Below are 14,463 nucleotides of genomic sequence, written 5' to 3'. Positions count from 1 at the left end.
AATAATAAAATTTGTATTCTATCTATAGTTTAATTTTCAGCTTTTTGTAATTTAGAAAATAGTAATTATTAAAACAAATATTAAATATATCTGTTAATTTTATATCTAACATATATATAAAGAAAATGTGCGATGCTAATAGATTCTGTATACGTATATTACATATTCTAGTGAACGTTCCAAACGTGTGCGTGTACACTCTCTACTGGATTATATTTTATTTTTAAATATAATATATGTCTCTCATCAAAATATTTTATATTTCCCTTTTCCTAAATAATCTTCAACATTTAACACTTTAAGCATAGAATTGTGGAGTAATCTTTAATACTCGAATGCCAATATCTCCAATAAAAATGAATCACAAAATTTATATTAATTTCATATAAAGAATTAAATCATCCTTACGTCCTTATTTAACAAATATTTATCATATCGCTAATTATATTTTCTCGAATAAATTAATTTAACTTAAAAAATATTAAGGACAGGAATATTTGTGATTCAAGGATATTGTGGAATCTGAAACGGAAGAGCATGAATAACGTCTGCTCGAGTTTTATTTAATTTGCATAGATTTATTTACATTCTCTCTGGTAATATAACTTACGACAGGACGCCGCGCGATTTGTAAGAATATGAATATATATACATACATATATATATATATATATATATATATATATATATATATATATATATATAGAGGATAAAGTTTTTATATTATTTATAAAATCATCTTGTACCTACATTCCTAGTGTATATTTCTATACCTCACATTATTTACAACACCAATTAAAAAAGCTGACTTGTACATTCCCCGCAGATATATATACAGCATCCTTCTGTTTTTATGTATATTTGAATTATATATTTGAAATGAATTATCGATTATGCTATTAGAACACATGATTTCTACACTCTCTGTGAAGAATATATGCAAGGTAATAAACCCTCTTTATAATTTCATGTATCTCAAACAGGAACGATTTTCTTTCTTTCTTTATCTTTCTCAAGTTCTATTTGTCATTACTTTATAACTATCTCGAATTTAATTTATTCGATATAACAATCCTATAACAAAACTTTTTCGCATTGCTATTGCAGTTAGCAATGACAAACCTCATAAAGAGATCTTTGTTACTCTTCGACATGAAGTCGAAAACAAAATTATACAAATTTATATAAAATTCCTGCGATGAAAGCGTCAATCTAAAAACTCTGTTCGCGTTTTGATTATTGTACTGTATTATAAAAACTATATATATATCGACAAGTATATGTCGACAGACAAGAGTAGAATAAATAACAGCGACCCAGAAAATTATTTTGGTATGCGATTATTATAACGAAAGACTTACCATAATGTTTATTTCTATCACTGGAGCATATAATTAAATACGCTCAAATTCATTATCTTTCTATATAAATCGGGAACGTATAATCGCAGACATATCTCATATCATGTGTCAAAATATTACATAAGCAAAATACTCACCCTGTTGAGCAATATTAGCGCAAGTTTGTGCTCTCAATATACAAGTAAATTAATACGCTCAAATTCATTATCTTTCTATATAAATCGGAAATGTATAATTGCAGACACATATCTCATATCGTGTCCAAATATTACATAAGCAAATTACTCACCCTACACTGTAGCTATTAGCGCAAGTCCATGCTCCCGGTTAAAAGAAAAGAATGTATTGGTCAAACGCCGTTGGAAGTTGGCGTGTTGTTTACCGGTGCCCGTAATAAATCGTGATATTGTAACAGAGCCTCCCGTAAGGATCTAGACACCTGTCCAGAAGTAGTCGCAATAGTGCATTCCACTAAACATGGATACAATCCGATCAGCTGCTCCCACACTGATCTTTCGACTGAAACATAAACGATCGTTTTTTGAATATACACATAATAAAAAATACAATTGCTTATTACTTTTATACACTATAAAAGGAAATAAAATGGTACCTTTATTTGGTGGTGCCTTTTTAAGCGATACTACAAGAGTGGCAACGGCTTTAAGAACAAACGATATCTCCGACAATCTGTATCTAGAAAAAGTTTCTATAATAAGTACTTAAAATAAATGCATTTTCGATATAAAATATCCTTTTGAAACAAAAGACGCGTATTTGCTAAAATAAAGTAAAATTTATTTGCTAAAATAAAATCATGTCCGCCTTATTGATAAGTAATTATAAGTAATTATACTGTACCTAGGTAACGGGCATTTTCCGCTCCGTCTTTCACTCTCGATGTATCGCCGTAATACTTCTTGAAATCTGTGCAAAAGAGCCGTGACCGCCAGTCGCCCGGCGATACCGCCCTCGTCATTATCCAGGCTGCCTTTCGGACTATTTTCTGCGTCGTTGTTTAATCCATCCAATAGAGAAAACTGCAGCAGAGTCTCGAAACAAGTTTTCGCGAACTCTTCCCGTAATTTCGTTTCTGCACCATTCTCTGTGAAAAGGAAAAAAGCGACTCTTTTACATTAAACAAATATATATTTCATATATAAATGTGTTATAAAATATTTAGATATTATATGTACCGATATTCGCTGCTGTGGTGGCTGAATGTATGGAACCTTTATTTAAAAGCATAACGACTCTCAATATAAATTGATGAGGTATATGCTGAGAATGTGGTAATACTTCGTCCCTCAGTAACTCCATAACCTGACAGTCCACCGCCTCGTCGGCCTGGATCTCTTCAACCCCTCGTTCCACGTTCAGTATACTGCAATTTTAATCAAACAAAATCCGTTTTTAACAATCTTTTCGAAATGATCAAACTAAGTAATCGTGCTAAATATAAATTTATCAGAGTTTACCTTTTAGGGAATAAGAAATCGTCCAGTGTACTTGCGAGCTCGAGCCACATACTCTGGAACTGTTCGGGATATTTTCTGGCGAGTGGCAGACCGGTATGTAGGACAGCTAAGAGACTGGTCACGGCTAACTTCCACGTGGTTGCGGATGGGCATGCATATTTCATGGACAACGGCACGTGCAGCGCTTCCACGATGTGCTTTAGCACCTGGCCGTCGATCACAGCCATCTCGTTCGCGGTCTTCTGATACAGACTCACGACCATCGACAGAGCCTTTTCACCAAACGGAACGTAATTCATGGTGACCCAATCGGCAGACACGCCTCTGATCTGAGAGATGTGTTTCGTTGGTATTTTACCGTATGTCGGGGCCTCGCACGCCAGCTTCGAGAAACTCAGTAACTGAAGGAATATCATTACGATCATCGTGCGTAAATTATCCGGGCCGTTTAACGCTTCCTTTTGCAGGAGCTCCATAGAATGCAGCACCTCGTCTTGCAAGTGAGTGAGAACCACGTCGGGCACCGATGGCAAGATGTACGGCGTCGATTCGCCGTGCACTGGAACGGCCACCGCATTCTTCAGTACGATACACAGTTTTTGCAAATCCGGGCCGGTAAATTTATTTCTAATATGTTGAAAAACGCCTGGGAATATATGCATCAGCGCGGTCAGGAATGCCTGCGACGGCACGTAAGGCTCGGTGTCGCCTTCCTGCGGTGGCGCGGTACTCTCCATCCCGACGTTGAGCCAGACGCGCCAAGTCACCGTCCACAAACCCTCCGAATCGTTCGATTGAATCATCTCGGTGTTGTCGCTTCCCTTGGGTTGAAAGAGGATCTCTTGGAAGGATTTTAGCGCCGCCAGTGACACCTCGTTATTCTTGCTAAGCGCGGAATTTTCGATGAATTCCAAGAGCAATGACCACGCTCTAGGAAAATCCCCTAACATCTGCAATAGCTGACGTTTCGTGTTGAATACTCTGGCCACGCCGCTTAACGTTAAAACCTGCGTTTCAGCCCACTGTTTTTGCGCTGTATTTCTGCTATGGTGAATAAGTATATTCCCGCTGGTATCGACTTTTTCGCTACTAGCCGAATTCGATAAACTTCTCACTTTATCTAACAGTGGAAATAATACTTGCCAGAGCACTGCTTGCCACGTAGGTTGATGCAGAAGACTACCGTGCGCGGATATCGTGGAGAATAAAGTTTGACTCGCTGACTTGCGTACGGCGGGTCGCGAATCGACGCATAAATCTCCTAGTCTCGCGTAGAGACACATCCAGAGTTTGTCGAATGGCGGCATGTTTGTAGTGCCAGGAAAATCGGGAAATACAGATGACGAATCCCCGCGCAAGCAAACACACAATTTCTCTTGATTTTGATAAAAGTAGTCACTTATGTTCCACATTAGACCGACAGCTGTGAGCGAGATATTCAGTTCTTGCGTCTGCGATCCAAACTTAGCGGCTGTGTCGACGCATAGCGGAAGACATCGCCAAGGCATCACCGGTAAAAAGTCTGTTACAACCAACTGCAAACATTGGAAAGCTATGCGTACCAAAGCTTCTCCGTGATGATCGGAAACTGCCCCTATAATACCGAGAACTAAAGGCCAGCCGTGGTACAACGTCTCTCCGGCACCATGGAGCACTTGTAGAACACACTCTAATTGTCGTTGTCTGACGTCTCCGTGACGCACAGATGATAATTCGGACAACGGCCCCAGTAATAACGTTTGCAACTTCTGATTATCACGGAGCGGTTGCGGATATTTATGCTGAAGAGCCATCTTAACAAGATATGTAATCGCTTCCACGCCCCATTCTCTCATGCGAATATGCGGGTGCTGACAAACTTCTAGTAAATGGTTCGTCAACGGTCTCCAGAGCACTTCCACACGTGGTAAATTTACTAAGCCTGTCTCTAACAGTTTAGCAACAGCAAATAGCGAGGGTTCGCGATTAGAATACGCCAGCTCCATAGCCTCGTGGCTCAGCTTGCACAAGGCATCTATCAAATGATGCAGGGCGACGTCATCGAGATGCTGACTGCTCTCGAATAATCTGCTGAGCATGGCGCTGAGTACCGGTAAATCTGCCATAACCGCGTTCGTCAATACGGCGTTCGGATCAGCCGCTGTTCTTCCAGCTTTCAACGATCCTCCGGTCGAAGGTTTTAGACCGAGTATCCAAACGAGATGTTGAAGAGTGGTGAGTACCAAATGCCATGCGCTACCGAGTATGCTACCGTGACAATGAGCCAACGATAACAGCGCACGCATGCACTGCAAATTCTTCGCAGTTAACATGACGGGACCTTGATGAGCACCTAGAAATAATCGTATATGGCAAAAGTGATTAACCGTGAATAAAAGGGATGTATGCATAATGTATTATCACATGTGACATGTTATTATCCTTACCGATTGGTAAAGACGCCGTTGGTAGAGGCGTACCAACGGCAACTACTTGTTGCCTATAATCAGGCTCGCCCATTGTCAAATTGTATGCAGCGGAATCCTGTTGTCTTACGGTAGGTATGCCTTGAGGTGCGTTATATAGTACAGTTAAGGCATAATGAGGCGGCAACGAGGCCTTACATATGGCTGTTATGAAGGCATCGCGCGGCGGTTGCAAATCCAATTGTCCGCAAAGAGACGCAAACATTTGGATTGCTTTCAGGACATTCTCCGTCGCTGATTCATCCGTGCTACAAGATACATCCATATTATTTCTGATTTTTTTACGTAAATAAGATTTATACAAGGCTACGCTACCTGGCATCTATTAATGGACTAAGAGCTGCCAGTAGACCGCACCAACTAGAATTTATTAATTGTACATGAAGCTTCCGCTCGGATTCACTCGGCTGATAAGTCTGACCTTCGGTACTATCGTCCTTCGACCCATTTATGGCTAGCGCGATCGATCTTACGATGTCTAATAGACATGCATAAGCAATACTGATTCCATAACCGATCGGTATTTGCGGCGGTTCGACCTTGTCGAGCATTTCCAAACTAAAATAATTGTTGCGTTACCGTCTCGATTCTTAAAACCTTATTAAAAACTTTAAGAAAAAAAGTATAATAATGTTATAATGCTTACTAAGTTGGTTTAGCTTGTCCACTTGTAAATGTTGCTACTACTGGTAACCAAATTCCACGCGAATAGAAACCAGGCTGAGGCGATACGCCAGGTCCGATAGGCATTCCTGTGAACAATGGCGAACCTGTGCTTTGAGGCATGGCTGTACCTGTTGCTGTAAAAGAAAAAAAAAATGAAAACATATAATATACACATTTTAGATAGTAATAAAAATACAGAGAAATGTATTTTTGCATGCAAATCTTGTGGAATAAGTCAAAATATTAAAAAGATAACACTATTAATTTTAGCCGTTAAACGTATAATAATATAATACAATAGTATAATAACATATAAATATATAAACAATGTAATATAAATATATAAAAAATATATATAAATATATAAAATATAAATATATATAATATATATAAATATAAATATATAAATTATATAAATATATAAAAAATATATATAAAAAAATATAAACATATAATATAAAATAAAATATCTGTACCTGTCTGACTCATCATCTGTGGATTCACAAAAAGGCTATGTACATAAGCCCCTAAGCTACTGACGATATCTTGAAAAATATTTGTAGCATGTGGCTTTAAATCATAACATTCACAAAAGTTTGTCAGCAAGTCTGCTTGCACTGTCATTTTGTGCAGAACTTCCAATGCAAGAGCTCTCTGCCAGGTAGGTTTATCGGGATCCAGAAATTTCACAATTAACGATAAGAATATTTCACATTCTGTTACCTAAAACATTTAAAATATTTTCATTTTTTAAAGTACATTAATATCACATTCATGTATAATATTAAAATAAACTCTGATATAGTTACCAGCAAGGAGTGATATTTCTGTATCAAAATTGACACAACTCGCAAAAGCCTCATACTAATAGGAAAATAAGGTTTGTCTAAAGGTGTAGCTTGTTGTAAAGATGCTGGTACTGAATTACGATACTTGATGTTAGGCGAAAATAGTTTTATTACAAGTGCACACACTCTCTCCTTCAGCAAAAAGCTAAATTCTGGGTGCTGAAAATTATATATATAAAGTTGTATAAACAATCTTTAAAATAAATAATTTTGTATTCTTAAAAACAATATAAATCTCTTTATTATTTTATACATATATTAACTAACCTTAAAAAAAACTGATGAAAAATTTGTCAAAACTGATTCTAGTAATTCCAAGCCAAAAGTTCTGGTCATTTCAGTAATACCGATCAGCCAATACGGTTGGTCAGCGTTTACCAATTGAACTAGATCCTAAAACAAAATTTACACATTGTAATTAATATATACAAATAGAAGTATATATTCTATAACTTCTCACAATCAGATATAATTACAAAAAAGTAATATGCATTATAATTTATATAATTACATAAAAATTATGATTAGAGTGAAGATTACCTGAAACATTAAGTATGCATCTGCAGCGCAAGGGCCGAGACCTTTAGGCGCTTGATTCGTTGGAATTTTCAGTTCTTCTAAATTTACTTCCTCAGAGTCTAGCTGATCAGAAGTTAGTTCGTCCTCAGCGACTACTCTTTCAAATACCAAAGACACTAGTTGTCTAACGGTAGCGCCAGCTGTATTTATTGTTGTACAGTCTTTTGTAAAATGTAAGCGGAAACAAAGCACCAAGTTCTGAAAAAATATAATCTCCAGTAAAATATTTGAAACATTTTGTTAAAAAAGATAAAAGCAAATATTCAGACATAGATAAATCCTTACTCTTGCAAGAGTATCTCCATGTACTATAGCATTACTCGTAAGTAATAGAGTTACAGTCTGCAAAACTTTAACTTCTTCGGTACCAGATTCCATTAGTAACCATAAGGTATCTGTAATGTAACGAGCACCTTTCTGATCTACCGCTTGCTGAGTTATTAGCCTCTGCATCATGCCTAAGCAAAACTGGAAAGAAAACATACTTAAATTGTAAAATTTATTTCTTTGGTAAATAATATTTTTGTGAAGACAAGATATAATTTTTAATACCTTGATAATTTTTATATCCTTACTCTCACAACCTTGAACTAAAGGATAAAGTATTTGATTTACAATATAATATATTGGTGTCCCTGGATTACTTGACGCTGTCCTCAGCTTTGCAATTCCTTCTTCGCACGACTGTAATAAACATACAAGTATACCATAAAGATTACTGAATGCAAGCAGTAATAAATTCCTTTTCATACAAAAAGAATTGTTCGTTAAACGTTGCTAAACAAGGATAGAAAACAGTAATATCGCTATTACAATTTACGCTTACTGTTGTAAGTTTAATATACATTTCTCTAAACCCAATGCAAACCGTTGAAACTATATACAGCTTTTAAATCACAAGAAAAAACTCGTAATCAAAATTTTTTTTATCTTCAGAATAACTTGGAGTAAGATAAAGCTGACTTGACATCTCTACGTACCTCCTTGATCTGCGGATACTTCTTCTTGGTCTCCGAGGCGAGTACTTTAAGGTCCGCCTGCAAAGTCTCCAGGAACTTGGAGATGTGCTCCGGGTTGCCGCTAATAGCAGGGCTCGCCATCCTTGACACGCTTTTTCTCAAGAGTTCTAGTTCGACACGACCAGGACGTGCATGACAGCTCGCTGTCAAGCCGAGAGGCTAAGCGCCAATCGGCCGACACTTGAATTGACACTCTCCGTGATGCCGCTCGTCGGCGTACGGACGATTCCGATGGTCCATCGGCATCGGGATCGTCTTCCTTTCGCAACCTTTCCGCTCGCGGATCACATCGAAGGGCGGGTCGCCGCGGATGTCCATAAATGGCACAGGGTTGCTGTTGTTAAACGCGTCGCCGACGCTTTTATCCCCCAACTCCGATCATTCACTCCAATTCACTCGCTATTCTCTGTTGCAACCGAATTATTCAAAATTACTCCTTATGTACAATCTGTCGTATAACTCACTACGTCAGACAACTTCATTGCAATCATACATCATACGATAGACACGTATGCAACGGCGCTTCCGCGCTGTCATCCGTGAATTAAGCCGCGTTTCCATGAATTCGATATAGCGCGTAATCTCTAACAAATTTGAAAAATCAAGTTGAAAAAAAGAATGGAATAAAATACATCAATTCAATGATACATATATAAAATGTTAATCGATGTAATGAAATACAAGAAAAGTAGCTTCTTACTTTTAAATTTTAAATATATAATCTCTTTATATTTATTTATTACCCTTCTCTCTATATTAAAATATATAACATTGAAAAATGAGATAATAAAATATTTTGATTGAGAAATTTGCCAAAATGATTTAGAAAATAATTATAATTAGTATCTTATTTTTTTATAATGAAAAATTTCGACTCGAGACACACATGTATATAATATTGTGTATCATTACGGCCATAACCTCAAATTGAATGAAATATAACCCAGAATAAAATATTGCAGTAGTACAATAAAAGAAGTTTATTGTTGGAAATTATTATGTCACTCGCGCGAAGAGGACAGGTTTGTCTTTTTTTGATATTATATATAATAATCTTACACAATATTCTCATATATATATGTACATCTTATAACAGACGATTATTTACCTCATGCTAATTGCTCTCTCTTTATATTCATAGCATAATTTTGCACGAATCTATGTTTTTAATGTAAACACGATTTATTTTCAGCACTGGGGAACGTTTGCTTCTATTTGGCATATATATGATGCAACATGGCAAGATCCATATAAAAGTGCAAACTTATTAAAGAGCTATCTTTTAGGAATGCATAAACCCATATATCATCCATTGAGTAAGTACTATACATACTACATCAACTCTCTCCTTTCATTTGTATTATCTATTCTAAAATATTTATGTGACGTGTAAAAAAATTATTCTATTAATCTCTCCTTTTAGAATTTTTACTCTTATGAGCAATAAAATAATTGTTACACAAAAATGTATACTAATAAGGAGAGAAACTATTCTTTTAATTTGCACAAGTATTAATTATGTTAAACATAAAAAGAGAAAAAACTATAAATAAAAATCATAATTACTATCATTGAATACAGAATAAAAAAATATATAAACTAACATTTATTATTGCTTAAAATTAAATTATGATTGCATAAATTTAAATCTTTTAATGCGTAAAAGAACATATGTTATAAATGAATATAGTGTCATAAATAAAAAAATTTAATAATCTTAAGTTAATTATGTTTTAACATTTGCTTAATATTTTTTATATAGATCAATGCGGCGATCATGTAGTAGTAATAAATAGCAAGGAAATCGCCTTATGTGGAGATGAATGGCGAAAACGTGTATATTTCCATCATACAACATATCATGGAGGTGCTACTTGGACTCTCGCATGGGAATTACATAGCAAGGATCCAACTTTGGTAATTAATTTTTTGCAAAATGTGAATGCTTGATATAAAATTGTATTGATTCATATTATATAATTTTGTATATAAACAGATTGTGAAAAAGGCTGTCTATAGCGCATTGCCAAAGAATTTGCAACGGAGACACACTATGCAAAGGTTACATATATTCCCAGACGATAAGGTACCCAAAGATATATTGGAAAATGTTAGCAATCAAATTAAACAGCTAAGAACAGTTCCAGTTCGACTAGATCATATTCCACAAGAAGAAATAGATAACTTCCCACAACTTTTAAAGTACCCCAATGATTACATTCTTAAATAACAGATTTAAAAAAATGTAAATATTATATAGTAAATGTATTCAATAAATAATACACATTGTAATAATAATTAAGAGTCCTTAATTATTTTATAACTTTATAAATTAATTGTAGAAGCCCGTCATATCCCTCAATTTATAAATTAAATCGTAAATATTCATTCTAACTTTATAAATTAAATTCTAATTCTTAAAAATGCTTAAAATCACACACTGAAAATAAGACAAATTTAGAGATGTAATGGATATATTAATATCACAATTTCCGGAATTGTTTTAACAAATAATTAAAATTCTTCCCATTTCTCCGTAATTCTACCTGATTCATCATCATCATCATTTACAATTACGGAATAAGTATGCGAAGTATCCCACTTACGTTTTCGTTGATTTTCATGCGGCTCTTCCGAATCTAACTCTCTCGATGATTCTGTAGTATCTGCGTTACGTTGCTGTGATAAGTTTTTTCCATACAGTTTAGACTCTTTTACATCAAAAGCGTGAAAATTGCACAGAACAGGTACATCGCAGAACTGACATCGCGGTTCCTCGTATATTTCTTTCAAGCACGAATGGAAATTTTCTGCGCATATCGGGCAGACATAATACTCGGACAATATCTGTAATAATGTTGTGGGACATCTGGACCACTTATGACCCCGCGGACAAGAATTGACGTTCCAGAACTCATCTATTACTTCACCGCATTGGTTGCATGTCTCGATTTGATTGGGATAGGATGCAGTTACATTCAACATTTTTCGAGCGCGCTGATAAGCGATATCCTCCTTTTTCTCATCTTCAGCTGTGAGATACACTTCCAGATATTTTCTGAGTAAACTCATAGCATGTGTTTGATTTTCCGACAGTGTGCTCTTCTTCTTCAAATTATCGATATATTCGCAAGCTGATTGTACCAAGATTAATGGTAGCGCTTGCGTTATTTTGCATTTTTGTATATGATTCATGTCAGGTATTGGCTTTTTCGTCGAGCACACGTTGATCATCACTGACATCCACAATGACAGTTGCAATTTGTAGAGCGATAACGATTCGAGCTTCTCTTTAATAGGAGATAATACCATGGTTGAATCTTCCGCTTTAACGGCTTTGAGTCTGAGTACTTCCATACAATCCCAAACACTTATGAGATTTGCACTATTATTAATAATAGGCAGTGGATCATATATTGTGTCTTTTAAAGTGAATATGTGCACTATACTTGGCTCTCTCATCACTAAATGATCATACATTGCTTTTGGACTGGTTATATTAATAAACATTACTTTATTTGGTGAATGAGCAAGTCCTAAAGACTGAACAGATGTCTGTTGTAAATGAGTTTTTATATCAGCGATAATTAAATTGTTTGACTGTATGTCAAAGACAAAAAATTGACTATCCTGTGTGCTGACTAAGAATCGCTGAGGAGCAATATGGATTATACCTGGAACAATAAACATTTTTATATGCTTTAAATTAATAAGCATTTATATCAAATTATACAAGATAACATTTATAAAATTTTGTAAGTTATAATATTCAGAGATATCTACATACCAGATATATTAAATCCTTGCACTTGCAGGTATTCCATACTCTTTAATGTTCCTGTCAAATTTATACGTAACAGTAAGAGAAAAGTGCCTTTGGCGGCAAGAATCTTCACGATTAACTCATCTTGAGAAACGACGTGTAAATAATTAATTGCTATACGATTCGGAGCAACATATTTTTCTATCGATGCTATTTGTAAATCATTACCACCACATGTCAACTTTACACCACATATTCGGCCATCAAAATATCCAACAATTAGCAGATATTCATTTGTGTTAACAGTAATCCAACATAATACATTGATTTTTATAGCAATGTTTAAATCTATTCTACCAACAAGTATAGGTTCTAAACTTTTTGTGAAGTCTGAAATTCTAGGAATCTTCCAAATCAATATATCACCACTACGATAAGCTACAGAGAAATATGCAAAGGAAGTTTTTTCTATTTCAAACAGTTCACTCCATGTCATAGAGCAAGCTTGCAATTGTCTCATACTTTCAGTTATCACTGTATATCTATTTGATTTTTTACATTTATTAAGATTAAATTTGATTTCTTCCTGCATATTCTTTAGCCGAAGAGATGAAACATCACATATGGAATACCATTGATTGGAAGTTTTGTGTGACAATTCAACTGAGCCTGCTGCATTTAATATTGCTAATACACATTGGCTAGGAGAGATCAAATTTTTTGGTGACCATGCTGTACTCACTATTTTGTGAACTGTATCATTTATACTATTTAACTTTGGAGCAATTGTTTCCTCCATGAGACTCAAGTAATTGTCTTCGCGATCTAGATTCCATATTAATGAATCTACCTTGTCTGCAAATGCATATGCTGGTGGATTTTCGGAAAAATATGAAGGAATGAAGGAACGAGCAAACTTGATTGTCGAATCAGGAGACATGGGTGAAGGCTGCAGTCCCTGTAACAAAAAAAAACTATTATTAATCTTTTGCGATCAATGATAATTCGCGACATCCAAGTCAATTTCACGAATATATTAGGACTAAAATTATAATTTACTAGAATTAATTCTTTTCTAATCAGGTTTGATGCACTCTTATGTGAATATTCTTTTAAAAAACCATTTAACAATGTGATGCATTAAATTAAAAAATTGCACATATTATAGCAGCTATTTATTCTTCGTTTATTTCTCTTTCATCTCTTTTGATATAAAGTGAAACCCTAACAGCGTAATGTAACTTACGAATACGTGAACGCCTCCTTCTGCAATAATCGAGAGCTGATTGTCCGATGACCATTGTATCGCGAATGGGTTCGTCACCAACGAAGAGATACTGATACTGCAAAGTTCTTCCGTTTTCATTTTTCATCGTCGATCTAACTTTTCAAAACAAACAATGTGACGTTATTAGTGGCGTGCACGCTAACCTATCATGTTGTCGCGAATCATTTGCGCACATTTTGCTTAATATTTCTCGAGATTTTTGCAAAATTAATTGGTTCAACTAGTAAATATCGTAATAAAAAAGAATAAAAACAAGATTGAAAATAGAAAAATATCAGAAACCTGTACTGAATCTGCATTAAACCTCGACTCGATTCAACGAATATCCTCAGCAAAATGCGCCAAATATAAAAGATGTTCGAAAATTCTACACGCGAGATAGAATAGCTTCTATTATATCTAATTGACCAATCAGGACGAAGAAATCTTTCTTTTGATTGGTCAATTATGAACGCTACCTTACGAGAAAGATTTCCGAACATTCCCTAAGACGCCATATTGTGACGAAATCAAATCTGCGCGCGGGAATATGCGCAATAGAATATAATGAATATTTCAAATAAATAAGATGATAGAGAGAAACGTTTTAAAATAATTACAAATACAAATTATGAAAAAAAATTACAAGTTCTTAAAATTAATTTCTTATCTCGATGATAAAGAAGACACTATATTTTGAAAAATCCATTCTTTTGTCAATATCCATTTTACAACTACTTTTATATTAAATAAGCGTATAAAAAATATAAATTTGAAAGATAAAGTTGTTTCTTTTTTTAACTCCTTTACTATTCTTTATATTTTTTATAACAAACATTCTTTAAATATCTTCTACAGATTCTTTGAATCTTTATATCAGTAAGTTAATAATCTAAAATAAAGCAGATATACATACATAATTGATTTAAAGAAAGAAAATATCAATAACAAATTAGAGTATTACAAGAAATATTAGATTTTGTAAAATTGTGATCGCAACATCTTGAGACACGCAAA

General features: G+C 34.7%; 3 protein-coding genes across 8 annotated transcripts in view; 1 reads left to right on the top strand and 2 right to left on the bottom strand.

The window, feature by feature from the left end:
- Mon2 (Mon2 homolog, regulator of endosome-to-Golgi trafficking) overlaps positions 1 to 8,945 on the bottom strand; it is a 77,589-nt gene extending 68,644 nt beyond the window's left edge. Inside the window, exons 1-16 of one of the 4 annotated variants that reach the window (XR_014425151.1) lie at positions 8,378 to 8,945; positions 7,950 to 8,081; positions 7,683 to 7,865; positions 7,359 to 7,595; positions 7,086 to 7,211; positions 6,780 to 6,977; positions 6,447 to 6,693; positions 5,951 to 6,104; positions 5,620 to 5,862; positions 5,266 to 5,552; positions 2,840 to 5,171; positions 2,558 to 2,745; positions 2,223 to 2,466; positions 1,975 to 2,057; positions 1,651 to 1,880; positions 564 to 1,573 (exon numbers count right to left, since the gene is read on the bottom strand). Coding sequence is in view for 2 of the 4 variants with exons in the window: in XM_083036049.1 (XP_082892175.1) it covers positions 1,711 to 1,880; positions 1,975 to 2,057; positions 2,223 to 2,466; positions 2,558 to 2,745; positions 2,840 to 5,171; positions 5,266 to 5,552; positions 5,620 to 5,862; positions 5,951 to 6,104; positions 6,447 to 6,693; positions 6,780 to 6,977; positions 7,086 to 7,211; positions 7,359 to 7,595; positions 7,683 to 7,865; positions 7,950 to 8,081; positions 8,378 to 8,497 (4,944 nt within the window). In the remaining 2 variants the exon portion in view is untranslated. Of the gene's footprint in view, positions 1 to 563; positions 1,881 to 1,974; positions 2,058 to 2,222; positions 2,467 to 2,557; positions 2,746 to 2,839; positions 5,172 to 5,265; positions 5,553 to 5,619; positions 5,863 to 5,950; positions 6,105 to 6,446; positions 6,694 to 6,779; positions 6,978 to 7,085; positions 7,212 to 7,358; positions 7,596 to 7,682; positions 7,866 to 7,949; positions 8,082 to 8,377 lie in introns of those variants that run through there. The other 3 variants (XR_014425150.1, XM_083036067.1, XM_083036049.1) reach the window with 3 other exon arrangements.
- Positions 8,946 to 9,297: 352 nt separating this feature from the next.
- On the top strand, positions 9,298 to 10,646 carry Mrpl13 (mitochondrial ribosomal protein L13). The gene is made up of 4 exons (XM_083036150.1): positions 9,298 to 9,438; positions 9,609 to 9,732; positions 10,179 to 10,333; positions 10,413 to 10,646. The coding sequence occupies exons 1-4, from the start codon at positions 9,415 to 9,417 to the stop codon at positions 10,644 to 10,646; spliced, it is 537 nt and encodes a 178-aa protein (XP_082892276.1). The 5' UTR covers positions 9,298 to 9,414.
- Positions 10,647 to 10,679: 33 nt separating this feature from the next.
- LOC145935057 (uncharacterized) lies at positions 10,680 to 13,809 on the bottom strand. Of its 3 annotated transcripts, XM_083036097.1 has the most exons (5): positions 13,750 to 13,809; positions 13,426 to 13,559; positions 12,204 to 13,137; positions 11,023 to 12,090; positions 10,680 to 10,856 (listed from the first exon to the last, which is right to left on the bottom strand). In XM_083036097.1, exons 2-5 carry the CDS (start codon positions 13,543 to 13,545, stop codon positions 10,834 to 10,836), a joined length of 2,145 nt encoding a protein of 714 aa, XP_082892223.1. In that variant the 5' UTR covers positions 13,546 to 13,559; positions 13,750 to 13,809; the 3' UTR covers positions 10,680 to 10,833. The 3 variants fall into 3 exon arrangements, with proteins under 3 accessions (XP_082892223.1, XP_082892214.1, XP_082892204.1); XM_083036088.1 differs by lacking the exon at positions 10,680 to 10,856 and having other exon boundaries at positions 10,863 to 12,090; positions 13,426 to 13,563; XM_083036078.1 differs by lacking the exon at positions 10,680 to 10,856 and having other exon boundaries at positions 10,863 to 12,090.
- Between the last annotated feature and the right edge of the window lie 654 nt (positions 13,810 to 14,463).

Source organism: Prenolepis imparis, unplaced genomic scaffold (genome assembly GCF_030444845.1).
Source record: "Prenolepis imparis isolate NDT839.2.m4 unplaced genomic scaffold, iyPreImpa1.0 SCAF_1, whole genome shotgun sequence".
Lineage (NCBI taxonomy): Eukaryota > Metazoa > Arthropoda > Insecta > Hymenoptera > Formicidae > Prenolepis > Prenolepis imparis.
This window is presented reverse-complemented; position numbering and strand designations above follow the sequence as displayed.

Excerpts from the sequence above, each read along its gene's own strand:
- LOC145935057 (XM_083036088.1), bottom strand. The coding sequence starts at position 13,545 with ATGAAAACGGAAGAACTTTGCAGTATCAGTATCTCTTCGTTGGTGACG. Across the intron at positions 13,138-13,425 it reads AAGGAGGCGTTCACGTATTC|GGACTGCAGCCTTCACCCAT; the intron begins GTAAGTTACATT and ends TTTTTGTTACAG. Across the intron at positions 12,091-12,203 it reads GCAAGGATTTAATATATCTG|GTATAATCCATATTGCTCCT; the intron begins GTATGTAGATAT and ends TTATTGTTCCAG.
- Mrpl13 (XM_083036150.1), top strand. The coding sequence starts at position 9,415 with ATGTCACTCGCGCGAAGAGGACAG. Across the intron at positions 9,439-9,608 it reads CACTCGCGCGAAGAGGACAG|CACTGGGGAACGTTTGCTTC; the intron begins GTTTGTCTTTTT and ends ATTTATTTTCAG. Across the intron at positions 10,334-10,412 it reads ATAGCAAGGATCCAACTTTG|ATTGTGAAAAAGGCTGTCTA; the intron begins GTAATTAATTTT and ends GTATATAAACAG.